Source organism: Spinacia oleracea, chromosome 6 (assembly GCF_020520425.1).
Source record: "Spinacia oleracea cultivar Varoflay chromosome 6, BTI_SOV_V1, whole genome shotgun sequence".
Lineage (NCBI taxonomy): Eukaryota > Viridiplantae > Streptophyta > Magnoliopsida > Caryophyllales > Amaranthaceae > Spinacia > Spinacia oleracea.
This window is the reverse complement of record NC_079492.1, coordinates 45,202,055-45,222,283: the sequence shown is the minus strand read 5'-3', so window position 1 is coordinate 45,222,283 and position 20,229 is coordinate 45,202,055. Positions and strand designations below refer to the sequence as shown.

Below are 20,229 nucleotides of genomic sequence, written 5' to 3'. Positions count from 1 at the left end.
TCCAATATTTCAGCTGTTTTAGTCTTGGTGAGGTCACTAGTAGAAAAAACCCTTGTTGCAGCGGGCTTTTAGACCCCTGTTGCAGCGTACATCGTATGCTGCAAGTGGGGGGCCTGCAACAAGTATTGACTTGTTGCAGCGTACAATGTACGCTGCGAAAAGTACTTTTTTGCAGCGTACATTTGCATGTACGCTGCAACAAGTGTGTAAAATTAGGCAAAATTCAAGACTTGTTGCAGCGTACAAAATGATGTACGCTGCAACAGACTGGTTTGTTGCAGCGGGCTTTTATTTGTACGCTGCAACAAACTACGCTGCAACAGACTGGTTTGTTGCAGCGGGCTTTTATTTGTACGCTGCAACAAACTGGTTTGTTGCAGCGTACAAATAAAAGCCCGCTGCAACAAACCAGTCTGTTGCAGCGTACATCATTTTGTACGCTGCAACAAGTCTTGAATTTTGCCTAATTTTACACACTTGTTGCAGCGAACAAGTATATGCCCCCTGCAACAAAGCTGTGCTTTTGGCGGGAAAATTTTAGTTTTATTTATCTATACCTAGGGTGTCTTGCACCAAATATAGGAACCTGTCAACAACAATAAATAAAATATCGCAACCTGTAGAACAAATATAAAAAATAATAACTGGTGTTTTGTATACATATATATATATCCCAAAACCAAAGCGCACGTACTACATTCAAATATACGTTCCAATTTCAATGTACGCATACATTTTAATGGAAACGATTGTTCTATAACAACTAAACCACCTCGATCAAGCGCGCTCAAGCCAATAGTAAATACTTGCGGGTAAAACACTTAGCCCGTTGCTCACGAACCACATCAATTTCCTCACTAGTATAGGCGCATTCCTCGGAGTGTAGACCTTTACAAAAACAGAAATTTCAACTAAGCATTAGATTAAATTCAAATTAAATATCACACTTTAACATTCAAGCAACTAATAACAATGTCCTAATAGTCTTGGAAACTTAAAGCTAAGCATATTAATCATGTAAAAGGTATAAAATGAATTCTTAGGTTATGTAGCTCAAATTTGGGAGCGAAAATGTCATTTTGGCCTAAATAAAACCTATAACGACCCAATGAGCCTTAAATGTGCGTAAATAGATTGGAATGAGTCTTAGAAAGTTAAAACTATGCATATTAAACATGTAAAAAGTTTAAAATGAGTCATTAGGTTCTTTAGTTCAAAGTTGGGAGCGAAAATGTCAATCCAGCCTAAATAAGACCTATAACGACCCAATGAACCTTAAATGTGCATAAATAGATTGGAACGAGTCTTGGAAACTTAAAGCTAAGTATATTAATCATTTAAAAGGTTTAAAATGAGTCCTTAGGTTCTTTATTTCAAATTTGGGAGAGAAAATGCTCATTTTAGCCTAAATATGGCCAATAACGACCAAACAAACCTTAAATGTGCATAAATAGATTGGAATAAGTCTTGGAAACTTCAAACTAAGCATATTAATCATGTACAAAGTTTTAAATAAGTCCTTAGGTTCTTGAGTTCAAATTTGGGAGCGAAAATATCATTTTAGCCTAAATATGACCTATAACGAACCAATGAGCCTTAAATGTGCATTAATAGATTCGAATGAGTCTTAGAAAGTTAAAACTATGCATATTAAACATGTAAAAAGTTTAAAATGAGTCATTAGGTTCTTTAGTTCAAAGTTGGGAGCGAAAATGTCAATCCAGCCTAAATAAGACCTATAACGACCCAATGAACCTTAAATGTGCATAAATAGATTGGAACGAGTCTTGGAAACTTAAAGCTAAGTATATTAATCATTTAAAAGGTTTAAAATGAGTCCTTAGGTTCTTTATTTCAAATTTGGGAGAGAAAATGCTCATTTTAGCCTAAATATGACCTATAACGACCCAATGAGCCTATAGGTGCATAAATAGATTGGAACGAGTCTTAGATCGTTAAAATTATGCATATTAAACATGTAATAAGTTTTAAATGAGTCCTTAGGTTCTTTATTTTAAAGTTGGGAGCGAAAATGCCTTATTTTAGCCTAGATATGACCTAGAACGATCAAACAAGCATTAAATGGGTATAAGTAGATTAGAATAAGTCCTAGAAACTCAAAACTAAGCTTATTAATCATATAATAATTTAAAAATGAGTCCTTAGGTTCTTAAGTTCAAAGTTGGGAGCGAAAATGTCTTTTTAGCCTAAATATGACCTAAAACGACACAATGAGCCTTAAATGTGCATAAATGGATTGGAATGAGTCCTAGAAAGTTAAAAATAAGCATATAAAACATTTAGTAAGTTTAAAATGAGTCCTTAGGTTCTTTGGTTCATAGTTGGGAGCGAAAATGTCATTTTAGCCTAAATATGTCCTATAACGACCAAACAAGCCTTAAATGTGTATAAGTAGTTAGAATAAGTCTTAGAAACTTAAAACTAAGCATATTAAACATGTAATAAGTTTAAAATAAGTCCTTAGGTTCTTTATTTTAAAGTTGGGATCGAAAATGCCTTATTTTATCCTAAATATGACCTATAACGATCAAACAAGCCTTAAATGTGTATAAGTAGTTAGAATAAGTCTTAGAAACTTAAAACTAAACATATTAAACATGTAATAAGTTTAAAATAAGTCCTTAGGTTCTTTATTTTAAAGTTGGGATCGAAAATGCCTTATTTTATCCTAAATATGACCTATAACGATCAAACAAGCATTAAATGGATATAAGTAGATTAGAATAAGTCTTAGAAACTTAAAACTAAGCATATTTATCATATAATAAGTTTAAAATGAGTCATTAGGTTCTTAAGTTCAAAGTTGGGAGCGAAAATGTCATTTTAGCCTAAATATGACCCATAACGACACAATGAGCCTTAAATGTGCATAAATGGATTGGAATGAGTCCTAGAAAGTTAAAAATAAGCATATAAAACATTTAGTAAGTTTAAAATGAGTCCTTAGGTTCTTTGGTTCATAGTTGGGACCTATAACGACCAAACAAGTCTCAAATGTGCATAATAGATAGGATTGAGTCTTGAAAAGTTAAAAATAATCATATGAATCATGTAATAAGTTTGAAATTAGTTTTTAAGTTCGTTAGATCAAAGTTGGGAGCGAAAATGTCATTTTAGCCTAAATATGACCTATAACGGCCAAAGAAGTCATGAATGTGCATAAATAGATTGGATTAAGTCTTGTAAAGTTAAAACTAATCATATAAAACATTTAATATGTTTAAAATGAGTCCTAAGGTTCTTTATTTCATATTTGGGAGCAAAAAAGCCTCATTTTAGCCTAATATGACCTATAACGACCAAACAAGCCTTAAATTTGCATAAGTAGATTGGAATGAGTGTTAGAAAGTTAAAACTATTCATATTAAACATGTAATAAGTGTAATACTCTGAGAAAATATGTAGCTTTTCCTATTTGGTTTATTGTTCACAAATCAGGATCTTTGGACAACAACAAATGCTTATTAATCCAAGAAGCTTTTCCTATTTGGTTAAAACCCACACATTATTCACAATCTTCAACTTTTGTGATAATCATAAATCATAATGGACAAGCAATGTAGAATAGAGGTAGTCTAGATGCCTGAAAAACCTATAGCCTGGATATCGAACCTCCTAGTTAGATGAAAGCTCATACCTGACCAGATGCGGCCAATCCATCAGTTAAAAGAGAGACAGCCAACCACACTTGCATACAGATTTGATGAGCAGCCATAGCTAGAGGACCTTGACGAGCAGCCATCGAGGTCCCAATCGTCATAGTTATCAAAACAGCCACAGTTCTTCCAATCAGAAATCCACCTGGAAAAAAGGTAAACATAAGGAAACAGACGGCAATCCAAACATGTACGAGTAACACTTTAAGTAGGTACAAACAATGGCCACTTAAGCAGACTAATTTAAGAAGTTTGTAATGGTGATTATTAAGTAGAAGGTTATTAAAATCAATGTGTTGGATAAAGAATCAAAAACAGAAAATAACCATAAACATTTCTCTGACACTCACCAGATTTTAAATAGACCCCAAACTTCAGATCTCCAAATTTTGGAGGTAATAATATTACTCTCTTGCTAAGAAACCAAATCATCAAGAAGCTACCTATGTATCTAGAGCACAAACAAGCAGCATGATTACCAATATAGTTAAAAGAAAGCCGACTAACAGACTTCAGGAAGAAAGTGCATACTGAGACACAACAGTGGCAGTGGCTGCTCCAGTGACAGCCATCTGAAAATAATTTATGAAAAGCGGGAACAGAAAAACAGCTGCAAGATTGGCAACACCTGCATGCAGATCATCAATGTACAGACATAAAAAGTCAAAAAGTCAATATCTACACCTGCATTGGCCGTATCTGATCCCACAATAGAATTCAGTGAAGATTTACCAGTAGGACTATTAGAAAGAGCTAGCTGGCTAATCTGAGAAGTAGCAGACTCCAGAGATTGCTTTAAATTTGGATCTTTAACATCTGTCTCCTCCATATCCTCATCAGCTGAATATTTTGAGTTCTTAGCTCTATGAACGACAGCCTACCAAAGCCGAATTAACTAATCAATCTTCTGTTAAAAACTTAAAACATATATACAAATGGGGGGGGGGGGGATTATACTATTTTGAGATTGAGGCTATCACGAATGATTTATTTTCAGGGATGAAGAAGCTATGCTGACCTAAAAATTATACTCACAAGCCAGAATGATTATCACCCGGAATCTACACTACAACAAACTAATAACCGACCTTACATATCATATGGAAAAATGGTAGCTGCAAAGAGATCATTGACTTCTTGGACTCTACCGAGATCTCACAACTTTATGAGAATAACTGGGTACGACCTCTAAGAATAGTACTTTCATGAAAAAAATTGTTACACTTTCAAATTAGGATGTCTTTTAAGCAAAAAGCTTGTAATGTGGAACAGAGATGAAGGCCAAAATATAATCATAACGGGAAGACCAGAACTCGTCATCAAAACATGATTTGGAATAAAGCAAGGGAAGTTAAGCCAAACCAATGAGTCAGTGACAACAACTGTACACTACCTCACTAAGTCTATATACAGGAAAATCTAGCAGAGGATGCGCATAGAAAATAGTTGCATTGTTACATTGATTTATTTTGTCAGTGTCTCTCACATACTCCTACCATGTTAGGCCTAGCTACAGTGACTGGACAAACGAATTGAACAAACAAATTAAACAAACCGTAAAAACAAATTGAACAAACCCTAAAAACGAATTGAACAAACGAATTGAACCCTAAAAACGAATTGAAAAAATGAATTGAAGAAACGAATTGAACAAACCCTAAAAAAGAATTGAACAAACGCAAAGAACCCTAAAAACGAATTGAAAAACCCTAATTCTTAAAACAAAAATCAGGTAAACAAAGCGAGCAAACCTAAAAGAGGGGACAGGTAGCCGCGGCGAAGAGGTTGACGGAAAATAGGACGCGAGAAACTTTCTTTCTTGAAACCACCGGCTCATGTTTCATTATCCAATCCCACATCTAATAAGACCACACCAAATATACTTGTGGAAGAAATCAAATTACTAGTCGTCTTATAATAAACAATGATTACATTCATGATACACAGACTACCAAATAAACAAAAATATCACATAAATGGAGGAAAAGATTGGCATTAGAATGCAGAACAATGAAATCCAACTATCTAATGGAACCAATTACAAAAATTTTGTATATATTTGATTTCCAGAATTCCTTGCTTTTCTACACAGTAACTGGTTGCAACATGTAATTATCTTTGCTCAGGAGTTTCTTAGCATAGGAAAAATAACACATGAAAATGAGATCCTCTATTAACCAAACCATACAATCGAATCTATGAACTGAATCCCCAATTAAAAGTTGACCCATGGTTCCTTTGCCAATCCCCCCCACATAAAAGGCTTTAAATTCAATCAAAACAAACAAATTCACAAGCATAACCAACTCAATTATACAGTAGCTCACACTTTATCATTACTTAATGGAAAAACCCAGTTAATGATGTTCAAATTCGCAGCAACAACAACAACAACAAAGAAAACTGAAATTGTGCATAAATTAAGGTGCTTAAGAGAAAATTTTACCCATTGTTAATTTGGCGACGTTTGGAGTCGACATCTTTGCTCAATCGAACCGCCTTCCTTTTCCGCACATCAAGAATAGGACTCAAACAAACAAAAAAAATTAAATATATGAATCCACCAAAATCAAGTTCCGCAATTCCAATTGATTAGAAATTGCAACTCGACATCTACAATACCAAAACCTAGTTGTGAAATTGGAATCGAAATCAAAAGGCAGAATGATGATAAAAACTGTACCTGGATTTCTTCCCGGTGTCGAATTCATGTGCATTTATTCGAGTTAGACGATGGGCATCTCTGCGCCAACCCAAACCCTTTTCTTCCCCAATTCCCTTTTCCATTAAATCTCTTTCTCTCTCGCTTCTAAATTTGGCGCGTCACTTTAGGATCTGATTTTTAAAACCCTAATTCTTAAAACAAAAATCAGGTAAACGAATCGAGCAAACCTAAAAGAGGGGACAGGTAGCCGCGGCGAAGAGGTTGACGGAAAATAGGACGCGAGCAACTTTCTTTCTTGAAACCACCGGCGCGAGCAAGCTAAGTTTTTCCTTGGAACCAACGGCCGAGCAAGCTAATAGGTGGCCTCTGGCGAGGAGGCTAGAACCACCGACGAAGAGAAAGGGTTTTTTTTGAGGGGATGACGCAGGGAAAGTTAAGGGAGAAGAAGGGAGTTGAGAGTGAGAGATGCTTAATTTGTTTTGAATTAGTTTCAACGAATATTGCAGCGAAATTTTTTTTACCCGGGTTATTGCAGGGGGCTTTAACAAGTACGTTGCAACAAAAACGAGCTATTGCAGCGGGCTTTTAAAATGTACGCTGCAACAAACTTTTTTGCAGGGAACAATTAAATTGTACGCTGCAATAACCCTTTAAAGGGTTTGACCCGCGTTGACCGACTGGTTGTTGAAGCGTATTAACACATGTACGCTGCAACAAGGGGGTTGCAACAGGGGTTTTTTCTACTAGTGGGTGGGGTGCCTCATCCAAGGTGTGGCAGTCATGGAAAATTTGAAATCCGGGTTTTAGCAAGCCATCCTGAACGAAGGGTTCAGGAAAATCACAGCATGGGTGTTCTTCTCCTTCCCGAACGAACATCCCGTTAAGGGTCCTTTGATACGGGGGAAGGAGGGTGGTTTGTTTGGCTTTGTTAAGGAGTAGCCTAGACAGGCGGTCAACAATATCTTCCTCCGTTTGTTCATAGCCTAAGCCAAAGGGAGTAGATTTGTCGGGAAAAGGATGGAGTGTGTATTCCTTCTTCCTTATGCCCAATGGGGTTCCTGGAAAATAACCTTGAGCTAACAGCATTCTAGGGATGACTCGGGATGCATGCGGGTCTAGGAATGCTGGATCATAATCTTCGATGAACTGGATTGCTTCTTCCATTTGAAACCCATAAAGGTCGTCCGCGGTTTCGGCCGTTCCAACCATAGTACAACTGACGTCGAGGGGAGGGGCGCGGATTTCTAGTATTACCCCGTTATGGTTAAGTTTAACCATTTGGTGCAAGGTAGAAGCCACACCTCCTAAGTCATGGAGCCAAGGTCTCCCCAAGAGGAGGTTAAAAGTGGGCTTGATGTCGATTATCTGAAACTCCGTGGTGCGTGCCACAGGCCCGGTTTATATGGTAAGGTTGATTTTTCCCAATACAGGCCTTCGGGAGTTATCATAAGCTCGTACCCCTTGCGTGGAGGTTTGGAAGTCATCGTTTCCTAGCCCCAAGCAATGGGCGGTTCGCAATGGGCAGACATTGACCGCCGAACCATTATCTACGAGCGCTAGGGGGATGTTTTGTCCTTTACAGCCAACCACTAGGTAAAGGGCTTTATTGTGAGCACCCCCCTCTTTGGGAAAGTCTTTATCAGTGAAAACTATGGCCTTTTCTCCGGCATCTCTCGTGACATGGCTAACCAATGAGTCAGGTGTGATATCTGTAGGTACTGAGATGAGGTCAAGTGAGCGAATAAGCTTTTCGCGATGTTCCTTTGAGGTACACATGAGATCCCAGATGGTAATCTCGGCCTTGGTTTTTTTTAGTTGTTTCAGGAGAGGATTTTCAATGACTTCTGCGACTGTGGCGTGCCGTCCATTCTCAGGAGTTTGCCTAACCGGGATGTCGTCCATAGGAGGCGGGTGAATATCTGGTTGGTATATTCTTCCGGATCGGGTGAGGTTGTCGACCTCGGGCTCCTGAAGGGTGGTGTCAATGAGAGCATACCCGGGCCAAGTTTTAGTGAAGAGGTCCTTGCCCGACAATTGAGATAGGTAAATATCTTCAGCATCATCATTCCACACACCGCACACTTCTCTCTCGATTCGATCCATAGGGACCACAGCGAGTGGTGCACCTTGAGGTGTAATATACACCGTGGGGTCGAAATTCTCTGGTTGGTCGAGAGATGTGACAAGAGCCGAGTGGGCTCTTGTTGTTGTTGGGTTTTCCAACGTTAGGGAGAGGTATCATTTCATCCTCTATCATGTCCTGGATCGTATTTTTAGATTCCAGCAGTTTTCAGTGTCATGCCCATTTCCTTGATGGAATTTGCAGTAAGTACCCTCGACCCAATATTTGCTTTTGACAGGAGGGTCACGGGTGGGGCCTATAGGTCTCAACTTTCCTTGATTGATTAGTCTTTCAAAGGCTTGTACCAAAGTCGACCCGAGTGGGGCAAACTTTCGGTCTCGGACCCATCTTCCAGGGCTTCTTCGGGCGGGAGTCTCTTCTACAGCATGGACGTCTTGGGCTTGGGATGTGTTACCCCGATTATAGGTGTTGTTTTTATATGTGGGTTTGCTTTGTATGGTTTTGGCGAGGTCGTCCTCGATCTTTATTCCCACGTCATAAACTCTTTTGAAAGTGTCAAGTCCCAGGTACCTAAGGTGTTGTCTGTAAGCCGGGTCCAGGTTGTCAATGAATTTTTGGACCAATTCTGTTTCGGGAGGCCTATTGATTAGCTGGGCCGCCTGGTCCCTCCATCTAGCAAAGTAGGTCGTGAAACCCTCATTTTTCTTTTGGAAGAGAACTTCCAGCTCGCGCATGGTGACTTGGAAATCCATGTTCGACGAGTATTTCTTGATGAAGACGTTGGCAAAGTCTTCCCAAGTGGGGAAGAGCTTAGGGTCCTGGTGATAGTACCATTTGAGCGGCACAGGTTCCAAGGACAAAGGAAAGGCAGGTAAGTATATGGACTTATCCACGCCTTTCAAGTTCATGGCATTCACAAAGCTCAGTAGATGATCACGGGGGTTGTCCGTGGCCTTGAACTTTGGTAAGTCAGATGAACTGAACTTTTCTGGTAGTTTGCCAGGAAAAGGTTCAGGATCGAGGGAGAAGTATTGCTCCCCATGGTTTGCTGTAGGACCATTTTTTCAATCCTCTTCTCGTTATCGAGGTCATTTTTGGCTTGCGCAGCCGCTAAAGCTTCATTTTCCATTTTCAATTGGCCCATAAGTTGGGTCATTTGGACCATCTGGTCTCGCAAATCTTCGATGGACATGTTTGAAGGTGCGAATCGAGGTTGGGAAGCGGAGATCCTTGAAATGAGGGACGACGGACGGAGCTTGGAGTCACTAAACCTGATGTTGGTGATGTATCTTCGAGACGCACTAACCGTTGATTCCCTGATCGGCACCAAGTGGCAGGACCAGTCCTAGGCATAAGATAAGCTAAAGTTTAGGTTCCCAAAGTTTCAAGCATTACTTAGTCTAGACTTCGACTCTCTCTATTGGTTTTTCGCTCTTTCTTTTGTTGGTACACTTTTTGGTTTTTTTTTCTTTTGGTCATTCTTTGGATTTTCGAAACACTTGCCCGTGTGACATTCATGGTTGTTAGCATGTTCGGTTTTTTAAGGCCGAGCATTGTCGTCGTAGGAGGCCTAACAACGACGCAAAGAGTTATTAATTTTTTACGAGCCGCTTTTGAAATCGAGTGCTTTTCTTACGCCCTCGTACCAATTCTTTTAACGAACATGTTTTTGTGCTACATATTTTCCTTTTGCGCGGGCATCGAGGCTGCTGCGCCTGACCAGAAGGCCAAGCATCAACTTCAGCGCCCGCGAGGGGCGTGAGAAATTCTGGCGCCCAGCCAGGGGCGTTGAAAATGCGTCCCTGGCTGGTTCTCGTTTTCTGTCTTCTGTTTATGCGACTTCGATTTGCGTGCTTGCCTAATAACGTCCTTTACGCGTAGCAGCGTTTGTGGGATTCGTTACAGGCCATCCCGAGCGTCGCTTATTTTTGTGGCGATCATTCGGGTTTGCGGAACACGTGTTTCGGTATAACTCTTTGGCAAATTAGTCTATTAATGTTTGGGCAATTTTTAAGGTCGTTGGTTTTTTAGGATAGTTTGTCACACACAATCACATATTTCGCTACACATAACTACATTACAAACATGGATTTGAAAATTAAATATGCCACGTAGTTTATGATAGGCTTCTATGGGTAGTTTATTTGCGCCTGGCTTGGTACCGCTTCTATCGTAAATCCAACACATGCCCCGGTCGAGGTAGTGTCTTCAACAGACGAATTTCGCCCAAGAGGCCAACCCGCAAGTGCAAGCCAAGGGGGCATGCAAGCGAGAGGGACCTAATGAGCGAGCGATTGGGTTCGGGATAGGTGTACTACATGCACAAGTACCGAGTGGGAAACATGCGCGGCGTATGCACCCCCCTATTGGAGGAAAAAGGTATCCTTAGTCCCAACTCCCGAGGGAGCCGAGATTCGTTATGCGGTTCTGCCCGTTCACATTAATATGCTGATTTTCAGGTCGTCCCAACTTGATGGGGAAATAAACGCGGGGTAGGATCGTTTCACCCTTCGGCTATTTTGATTACCTACAAGCACGAGTATTTCCTTCACTATCCCCAGTGGAGTCGTCACTGTGAGGGGGTCGAAAAAGCACGAGGCTAATGCGTGGCCTCGTCCCTCGTGGGTGTGACGATTCTTTTATTCAATCAAGTGTAATTGGATTTCCTGTGAGTATACACCCAATTGACTAGTAATATAGGAGTCGCCATTCAGTTTTTAACGACAATGAGAAAAACTAACAAAACCCGGTTATCGTGACATAAAGGGAGTGCAATTATGTTTGACCACGACGGCCGTAGGTTCCCTTGTGATCCCTGGTGTGGGGATCTCTCAACATACACCCGCAAGGTAGAGATTGAGGGTTCGGGGGACTGTAACTACCGAGAGGAGTACTTCGCTCGTCGATAACTCCAGAGGCAGGATATCCTTACTAGCTCAGCATAAATAATTGAAGGGACATGTGTTAACTATTAAACTAATCTGAGTTGATTTTAGCAATATGCAACATATAATACTAGATCGATCGCGATTATCTGATTTAGATTGCATTAAGGGACCTAGCATGATAATCCAATTTCCCCAAAATATTATATTTGTTAGGCGTGATAGAACAATCAGATTTAGTTAGTTTAACAGTTCATAAAAAGGGCGAGGAAAGCAATTAAATCATCGAGAAGGGACACATTACGACGCACCCTTGAGAGGTGCGTCACGGTTCTCAGAAAACTAACCACTTTGACTTTGCTATTTCTCCTTTTTATTTAACGAATCTCAATTATGGGACAGGATACGTTCTGTTCGATTTATGGATCGATTGCGACAGAACGTGTGAACAGTTTCGCAGCGTGAGGCTTAGGCTAAGGGTTGGAGTCAATACTCAGAATATAATTGTGTTGTGTGTCCTTTTCACGTCGAATTTGGGGTTGTATTTATAGGGAAGAGTTCGTGGAAAGATAGAATTGCAGAGTTCTAATCCACAAAGAATTAGGAGAAAACACGTACCCAAGTACTTTCAGCGCCCAGAGCCAGGCGTTGAAAATATGGTCTGGGCTGTTTTCTTAGTCAGATTCCGATTCCTGAAATCCGTAGAGTTTGAGACTTAATCGAGTCTTTTAGTGCGTATCAATTTCATGACGGGATGCGTCTGGGCCCGTTACGAACTCTAGGCTCGTTAGGATTTTAATTAATACGTAACTCTTATTTCCGAATCATATTAGGAATAGGATTCTCGCAGTTTTCTATCTCATTTAGGATTTATGTTGGAATGCAACACCTAATTCTGACAGGTTTCTATCCTTTATGATTTGCCACTTTTAGAAGCTACCTTTTACGGCAGTTACTAATTTTAGCAGGTGTCCATAAATAGCAGTTTTCTATAAATATCAGATTTCGGGTGAAATGAAAATAGGAATTGAGATTCGTTTATTTTATAGGAGATGCGTTGTCAAGTGGAGATTTATGCTTTCATCATCGAACCTTTCCCTTTCGGGAATGGGGACAAAAGTAGTGTCTACAACGCTTCACATGTATGTATCCTAAATTATGCTAATTGTTATGTGGAAATTAATTTGGATTCCTGGCTTTTTGGTTTTTCCGCATTAAATGTTAATCGATTTATATGTATCATAACCTAATGTTCTTTAGTGGTCTTGTTGATGAGGGAGGGAGATTTATCATACTTGGCAGGGTGAACTGTGATTCGGCTAATCCCCACCTTCCTTCCATTTTCATCTCTGATTGAATTGGGGAATGATTGTGGGAATTGGAATTGAACAAAAGCACATTTGTGTATGCTAAGAAAGCGAATTACAGGAATGTATATGAACTCAATGGGGCCATGGGTTTTGAAAATCTTAGCGATTTCCTGGCTGGTGAGATGGAGGGGTAGATGGTTGATGAAACAGGTACGTGTAGCCATGGTTGTTTTGGGGCCTGGTTTTCTCCTCTTCACGGTCTGCCATTGTTGCTCGATATTTCTCTTTCTAGGGTCTCTCTCTCTCATCTCTCTCCAGTATTTTTTTTTCACGTCATTAATTTAATTTTGATTTTTGGTCGATTTTGAATCTTTGGTCGATTTTGAATCAGATAATTCCCCTTCCAATTAGGTGTCGTAGGAGATACCTTCGTGTTTTCAAAATTCATCAGGTCCTGCTCTAACAAATCGGATATCTGGTCTCGAAGCCGGATTCGCCAGGTAACCACTGGGAAACGACTCCTGGAAATTAAGAACAGAAACCGTTTATAACCGGTTCTAATATTTCAGATTCTGAACTGGTGTTGGCGGTACCGAGTCCGAGTTCAAAACCGTCGAATCCTTATCAATTTGGGGTCGGATATTAGGTAATGGACATTTGTGTTCACCCTACTTTAGATAAGCTAACTTTTATGTGCATCTCAATGTAAAATAAGAATTTCAACCCCTTTAAGATATCCCATCAACATACTTCCTTCGTTTCTTGTGAACTGGAAGCCTTCTTTGCAAGACTGACTAGCTTTAAACATGGATGGGGCTGAAGGGGAAGTCCAGGACCAGCAGGGGGTGGTTGAATCATTAGAAACCACTGTGTCAACTTTTAGTATGCATACTAAGCTAACTTTGGGGTATGTTCCTCTTTTAGAGCTGAATTAAAAGCCTTAGAGTTGGGATTGGATAGATAATCAAGCAACAACCCTAGGAACGAGCAGCACAAAAGACTATGGTGGAGACTGTGTCCATATTGTCAATAACTGCAGGAAGATTATCAAAGATGCTAATTGGGTAAGTTTTAATCCCTTATGTCTACAGGGAAGGAAATAGGACAACAGATTGACTAGAGAACGTTGGTGTAAGGCAAGCAACAAAGATGGAGATGATTCAGGTTCCACCTTTAGAGCTAGGAAATATTCTACATGAAGACCTAATGGGAGTGGCGTGGAAACGCATGATAACTAGAACTTGCGTCTGGATCCTCTGGAGTTGGGGTAAAACTCTACAAAATAGAGTTGAGAGGATCTTGGCCTTCTATTATATTTAATGGCTGAGATTTGCCCCACTAACTTAAATAATAAAAAAAAGAAAAAAAACCAATTCACAAAATAAGGCGTCTGGATCCTCTGGAGTTGGAGGAAAACTCTACAAAATAGAGTTGAGAAAATCTTGGCCTTTTATTATATTTAATGGCTGAGATTTACCCCACTAACTTAAATAATAAAAAAAAAAAAAAAAAAAAAAAAAAAGAAACCAATTCACAAAATAAGATGCGTATACTGCATTATTACTGCTCCCTCATCTCTCAAGAGTCACGCCTACTCTCAAATAATCCCAGAAAACTACAATACTCTGCCATGGTGTTTCATGCTTGTCGGGTCACCTCGTCGGAAACCCATTTCGTTCAGGCATATTCCGGTAAAGCGGTGTCTACCTAAATCGCAGGTTACGAATATATTAATTTCATCAATTTTTTTTCCCAATTAAGTTAGTTCTATTTTTCGAAAATTTCTGGTGTATTACCTTGATTATTTATGCAATTGATTGAGGGATTTTGTTTTTGTTGGTGTTTTGAATGATCTATTTGAAGCTATTATATCAGTTACTCCATGGAGTACTTCCAACACAATATTTGTTTTTTGTAGATTAAAGTGGGCAAGATTGAGTAATACGAAGGCATTTGCAATTGGTTGGTAATGAGATACAGTAGTATTTAAATGTATATGTGATGTTTTATCATACCTCATATGCCACTCAATTGCCTTATTAGCTACTGAGTATGCTTCAAACTCAAATTGCCTTATTAGCTAAATTACTTGCCTGAGTATGCTTCAAACTCTTTGGCTTGCAAGAGTTGCAACTACTGATTTCTTAATCAAGCCTATTAGCTCAATATGGGAGAGCAAGGCTTGCAAGAGTTGCAACCACCGATTTCTTAATCTAGCCTATTAGCTCAATATGGGAGAGCTTTGTGTGACAACGCACAAAGATGTAGGTTCAAATCCTACATAGGCTACAGAAAAAATATGTATGTAGTAGAGATGGGCGACAGGAGAACGTTCATGTCGATAAGATTACTGCAAGGTTGAAGAAATTGATTTATGGTCTAAGTACTGATCACTGTGATCCTGTTCTTGTCTCCCAGAAGGTTTGTGCTTGTGTTTATAAGGGTGTTACTACTAGTCAACTTGATGAATTTGCCGTTGAACCTGCTGCTGCTATGACTGCTAATCACCCTGATTAAGCTTCGGTGAGGCCTTTATTTTTTTCTGGGTTTGGTTTTGTTTCTGCTGCTGCTATGACTGCAAAGACTTGGTATACCATGAGCATCTGTTTAATCATAAAATAACCTGAAACTTTTGGACATGTATGTATGTATGTATGTATGTATGTATGTCAATATTTATAAAACTCCCAAACATAATTCTTAATCCTCTAGGGACTAAATTAACTTAGGAGACAATTGTTTCTTGAGCATCTGCCAAAAAAAAAAAACTCCTTGCCACAACTCAATCCCATCTAATGAGATGTATACCATCAAATACCTGCATACACATAGAAAAAAAATATCTTCTTGTCATACCAAGGTCACACCCACACACCCAAATGACCGAGTTAATAAACATCATACCTTGCCAATTTACATTTGACATATCGCTGAAATTTGTTCGGGAGTGAAGCTCTTGAGTAAAATGTTGCACGTTCACAACCTACAAGAAGCAATTGAAATTCGCAGATACATTTTACACGTTCACAACCTACAAGAAGCAATTGAAATTTGCAGATAATTTAAATATGCAGCCTGATCAAGCTATCCTACACATTTACTCTTTTCTACACAAATTAAATACCAGAAAATTTTATGTAATGTCAACATAAAATTACAACATTCATTATAAACTCATATTTTCATTGCTTGACTGGTGTGTTTTCTTTGTTTTCTTACCAGTAACTAACATTGATAAGTACCGATTTATTGAACATTGAATGTTCAGCTAGGCTTGAACTCTGAACTCTGAAAACGTGGAACGAATAAGAGATGGCCTCACATTTGGCAAAAACAATGTAGACAGTAGTAAAAACAGGAATCAATATTCCATGTAGTACTTGATACTGATTGTGGGATTATAAAATGGAATTAACACACACCTCCACTCCCTAAACAGACCACTAGGATAACCCAAAGGAAACATTTGATCTTCCCAAACTCCTACCACATTTTCAAATGGACATAATTGGAATTAACACACACCTCCGCTCCCTAAACAGACCACTAGGATAACCCAAAGGAAACCTATCTTCTAGAAGTTACTTGTCCATCCTTAGTCTTGTTCTCATAATGCTTTCGAACATTAAAACCCAACTTCCCGCCATACTGCAACCAAAAAATCCAAGCATCGTTCACTGAATCGAATTCCATGCCGATTTGTGGACTATATTTTTCGAGTACCTGTGTATCCATCACTATGAGAAAAAAAAAAAAAATTGGTATTAATCATCAAATGATAATGTATTGCTACTATAAGTCAACCAGACGCTAAATTCCTAGTTTATTAATCATCAAATGGTTTGTAGCGCAAGAGTACCTAATATGGAGTGATGCATAACGTACTAGGTGCAAAAACAAGAATCGTGAATCATTTCAGCAACATGATTACATGACCATTGACCACAAGTCCATAACACTTGAACATTTGACAAAGACTACATTAAGGCATCCAGCTAACCATATAACTCGTCAACAACCATGCCAAAAAAAACATACACATCTCCCGGAATAATAAAATGAACATGCTCAAGAACATAACAAAAAACCTTCCCCAGTGTAACTCTTCATCTAAAACACTAAATTGCTAGTTTATTAATCATCAAATGATAATATGTGTTGCTACTATTAATCAACCAGACGCTAAATTGCTACTATAACTACTAAAAAAATAGCCTAAGAAACCGGGCAAAACAAGCCAAAGAAACCTCACTTTATACGGTGCCTAGGTAGTAGATCTCTTAGCATAAGAGACCGCATTTTTCGTCTGGTTTCTTTGATATATCTAAGTAACCAATTTTGACAGAAAACTGGTTTCTTAGATCCTTTTCTGTCAATTTAAATGCAATGAATACGAAACCGAACTGATGAAATATGCGGTTTCTTTGACTGTATTAGGGAACCAATTTGTTACAAAGTGCGGTTTCTTTGATTTTTTAAAGAGACTATATTTTAAGCATCTACGTTTTCTTTGACTGTACTAGAAAAACAATTTGTTACAAGGTTCGATATCATTTTTATTTTCTTGTTTTTAGTTTCTGAAAAACTGGAATTTGATTATTATTTTTTTTTTTTTTTGGGTTTATATATTTTCCAAATGGAATTGTAGAACTGCTACAATCGCACACTCATAAAATTACAACTTATATTAAAAAAAAAAAAGCAAAAATAGAAATCCTAGTCTTTTTAGATGCACAATTTTTCTATTTTATCAATAAAGCCTCCTAGTCAAACACATTTCTCATTTCTCAACCCAAAAGGTCTTGCGCGCACAAGGTGTACAATAAATTTATTGTACACCAAGATAACTTTTTTGCAGTTTTTTGTAACTTTCACCTATTTTTTTGTAACTTTTATATTATAAAATTAAAAAGTTGATAGATAAACATTTTAAAGGGTTAAATGATTAATTTATACATTATTAGTGATTTTGAAGAAATAATTTTTATTCAAATGAAAAAATTTATCATTAAAAAATAGATAACTTTTACATGTATAAATGTAACTTTTAAGCATTTTGAGTCAACTTTTACTCCGGTGTACAATATTTATTGTACACCCATTATAAATAAGAATTTGTGTTCTCAACCTTCTATGGCCCGGAATTATTATCGTCGTTGCCGGAAATTTTTTGAGTATAACTTCTCATTACTGAAGGTTGCTAGGAATTTCAGAGGCAATATCTGGTTTTTGATTTTGTAACTCTTTTTCATTGAATTTTAAATATCCTGTATTCGCAGTCTCCTCAAATTCCTCAAGGAAATCCTCGACGGAATAGAACTAGGTTTTTGCTTCCAATCAATTTATCATCAACCGCCACCACCACCATCCTATATCGTCGTCATCATCAATTGCAAATCCGTAGAAACCTAGCCCTAATTTTCAACCCACACGCAATTCCCAAAACTTAACCGCCCTGCGTCTTTATCATCATCATCACCACCAATAGTACCGCCGCCCACATGACGGTAAAGCTTAACAACATTTCTCTTTTGTGAAGAAGAAGCAGAAACAGATTCAACATCATTGATGTTCATTATTTCGACCATTTAACGCTTTCAACCAAGATTCAACATCATCCAACGACGACGAAGGAGTAGGACGGCCACCATGGCTGCGTTGTTGTTTATCTTGATGTTCTTCAAAGGTGTTGGATTGACGCTCGTCGGAAAATAAAGGATTTCATGGATTTGATTTTTGAAATCTGAAACTTGAAAAGGGTTAGAGATGTGAAACGACGACACCCTTAAAAAAATGAAACTGGTGAGGTGAGAGAAAGTGAAATGCGGTTTAGAACGGGTTTTTATATTTGTCGAAATTACCTTTCAAAAAGATAAAATAATTAATGTCGTTCATTGAATAATGAAAATAATGACTGAAATGTTGTTCATTGAATAATTAATGATTGGCAGCGGCATATATGCCATCCATATCCAAAAAAGTGTCAAAATTAGTTAATTGGGCAACCATATTTATATAAGAAACTGGTTTAAAAAGATAACCGGTTTCTTTTATTTTTTATTAAATTAATATTATCTAAGAAACCATATATTTCAGGTATGAGGTTTTTTATATTCTTTTCTGAGAAACCGCACTTCTAAGATAATTGGTTCCTTTATCTAAGAAACCTAATAAGTGACTTATGTTGTTCCCTAACAATGGTTCCTTAGCCCATTTTTGTAGTAGTGTATGTAAACCATAATTAGTTAATTACGCAAGATAATAACATTATAAGTGTAATCCACATAATATTCATAAAAAAATCATTGAAAGTGCACCACTCTCTAAACGAATGCAGGATATAAAATGTTTCAATTCTGAATATATTACCTTCTCTTACTTACAATGGCTGCTCGAAGTTACGACTTCAACGTTCATCGGTATTTGCAGGCAATTGTGTCGATTGTGTATACAAAGTAATTGTCTAGTTCAAGGATACTGATTGTTGCTTCAATTTTTTTTTTAGAAAAATAAAAACTTATGGCTGCAAGCCTTCAATCGTAATACTGATTATGTATAATGTTATGTGCAAGTATCAATAATTTCTTTATCTTCTCGTGAAAAACAAAGAGGATTTCCCACCAAAATTGATAATTATGAAGATTTTGGTGGGAAATACCAAAAAAGAAAAACTTCCTCTATAACTTAACAGCAGGATACGCATCTTATTTTGTGAATTGGTTTTTTTTCTTTTTTTTATTATTTAAGTTAGTGGGGCAAATCTCAACCATTAAATATAATAGAAGGCCAAGATCTTCTCAACTCTATTTTGTAGAATTTTACCCAAACTCCAGAGAATCCAGACGCCAAAAAAAAATGCTTAAACTAAAAGGCGTGTTCGACGGTAACGATTGAGGTTAGCGAGTAATATTTCGACCAATCAAAATACAAATCGATAAAATTAGAAATGTTCGATACAATAGCAGTTTAAGTAGCAAATAACGGGGAAGGTGGTAGTTGGGTAGATTCAATGAAACGCTAGAATTATTAGCGTTTCAAGTACTAAGTTTTTAAGTCGCGGTGCACAGTTGCCTTTTGGGACTTTTGCACTTAACAATATCTATATCCTTTATTGTAGTTATTTTTACAAGATTCATTTTAATTTCGGGGCCGTAGAATTTGGAAGTTGCGGAGTTTTGTGTCCAAGAACGATCATGTTTTTGGTCAAGTTGGAAATGTTAATTTGGATTGTGGGTAAAACCCAATATTGAAATAAATGTGATAAGATTTTAATATTGAAATAAATTAGACCTGATTTAATTATGTTTATGAGATTAAATACATGATTAAAATTATAATAATGAAACAAAGGAAACCTAATTTAATTATGTTTATGATAAATTTTGCCAAATTTTGCCTGATTTAATTATGTGTATAAGATTAGGTACAATAACAATGATTAAGATACAATCTAAATTATTAAGAGAAATAAAGAAATCTTTCATTTGGCTTAATGTGAACTGTAGAATTGAAGTCAACCATGGCTTAATCTCATGGGAAGCCTCAGCTTAAGTTCATAGAACCTTTTCCCGTAAGAGATGGAAAAAACAAATGAATTTTAGAAAATATC

At 37.7% G+C, this 20,229-nt stretch overlaps 1 protein-coding gene across 1 annotated transcript; it reads right to left on the bottom strand.

The window, feature by feature from the left end:
- Positions 1-693: 693 nt before the first annotated feature.
- On the bottom strand, positions 694-6,788 carry LOC130463799 (protein DETOXIFICATION 45, chloroplastic-like). The gene is made up of 6 exons (XM_056833045.1): positions 6,124-6,788; positions 4,410-4,554; positions 4,209-4,305; positions 4,028-4,128; positions 3,659-3,822; positions 694-888 (listed from the first exon to the last, which is right to left on the bottom strand). Exons 2-6 carry the CDS (start codon positions 4,504-4,506, stop codon positions 778-780), a joined length of 570 nt encoding a protein of 189 aa, XP_056689023.1. The 5' UTR covers positions 4,507-4,554; positions 6,124-6,788; the 3' UTR covers positions 694-777.
- Positions 6,789-20,229: the final 13,441 nt, after the last annotated feature.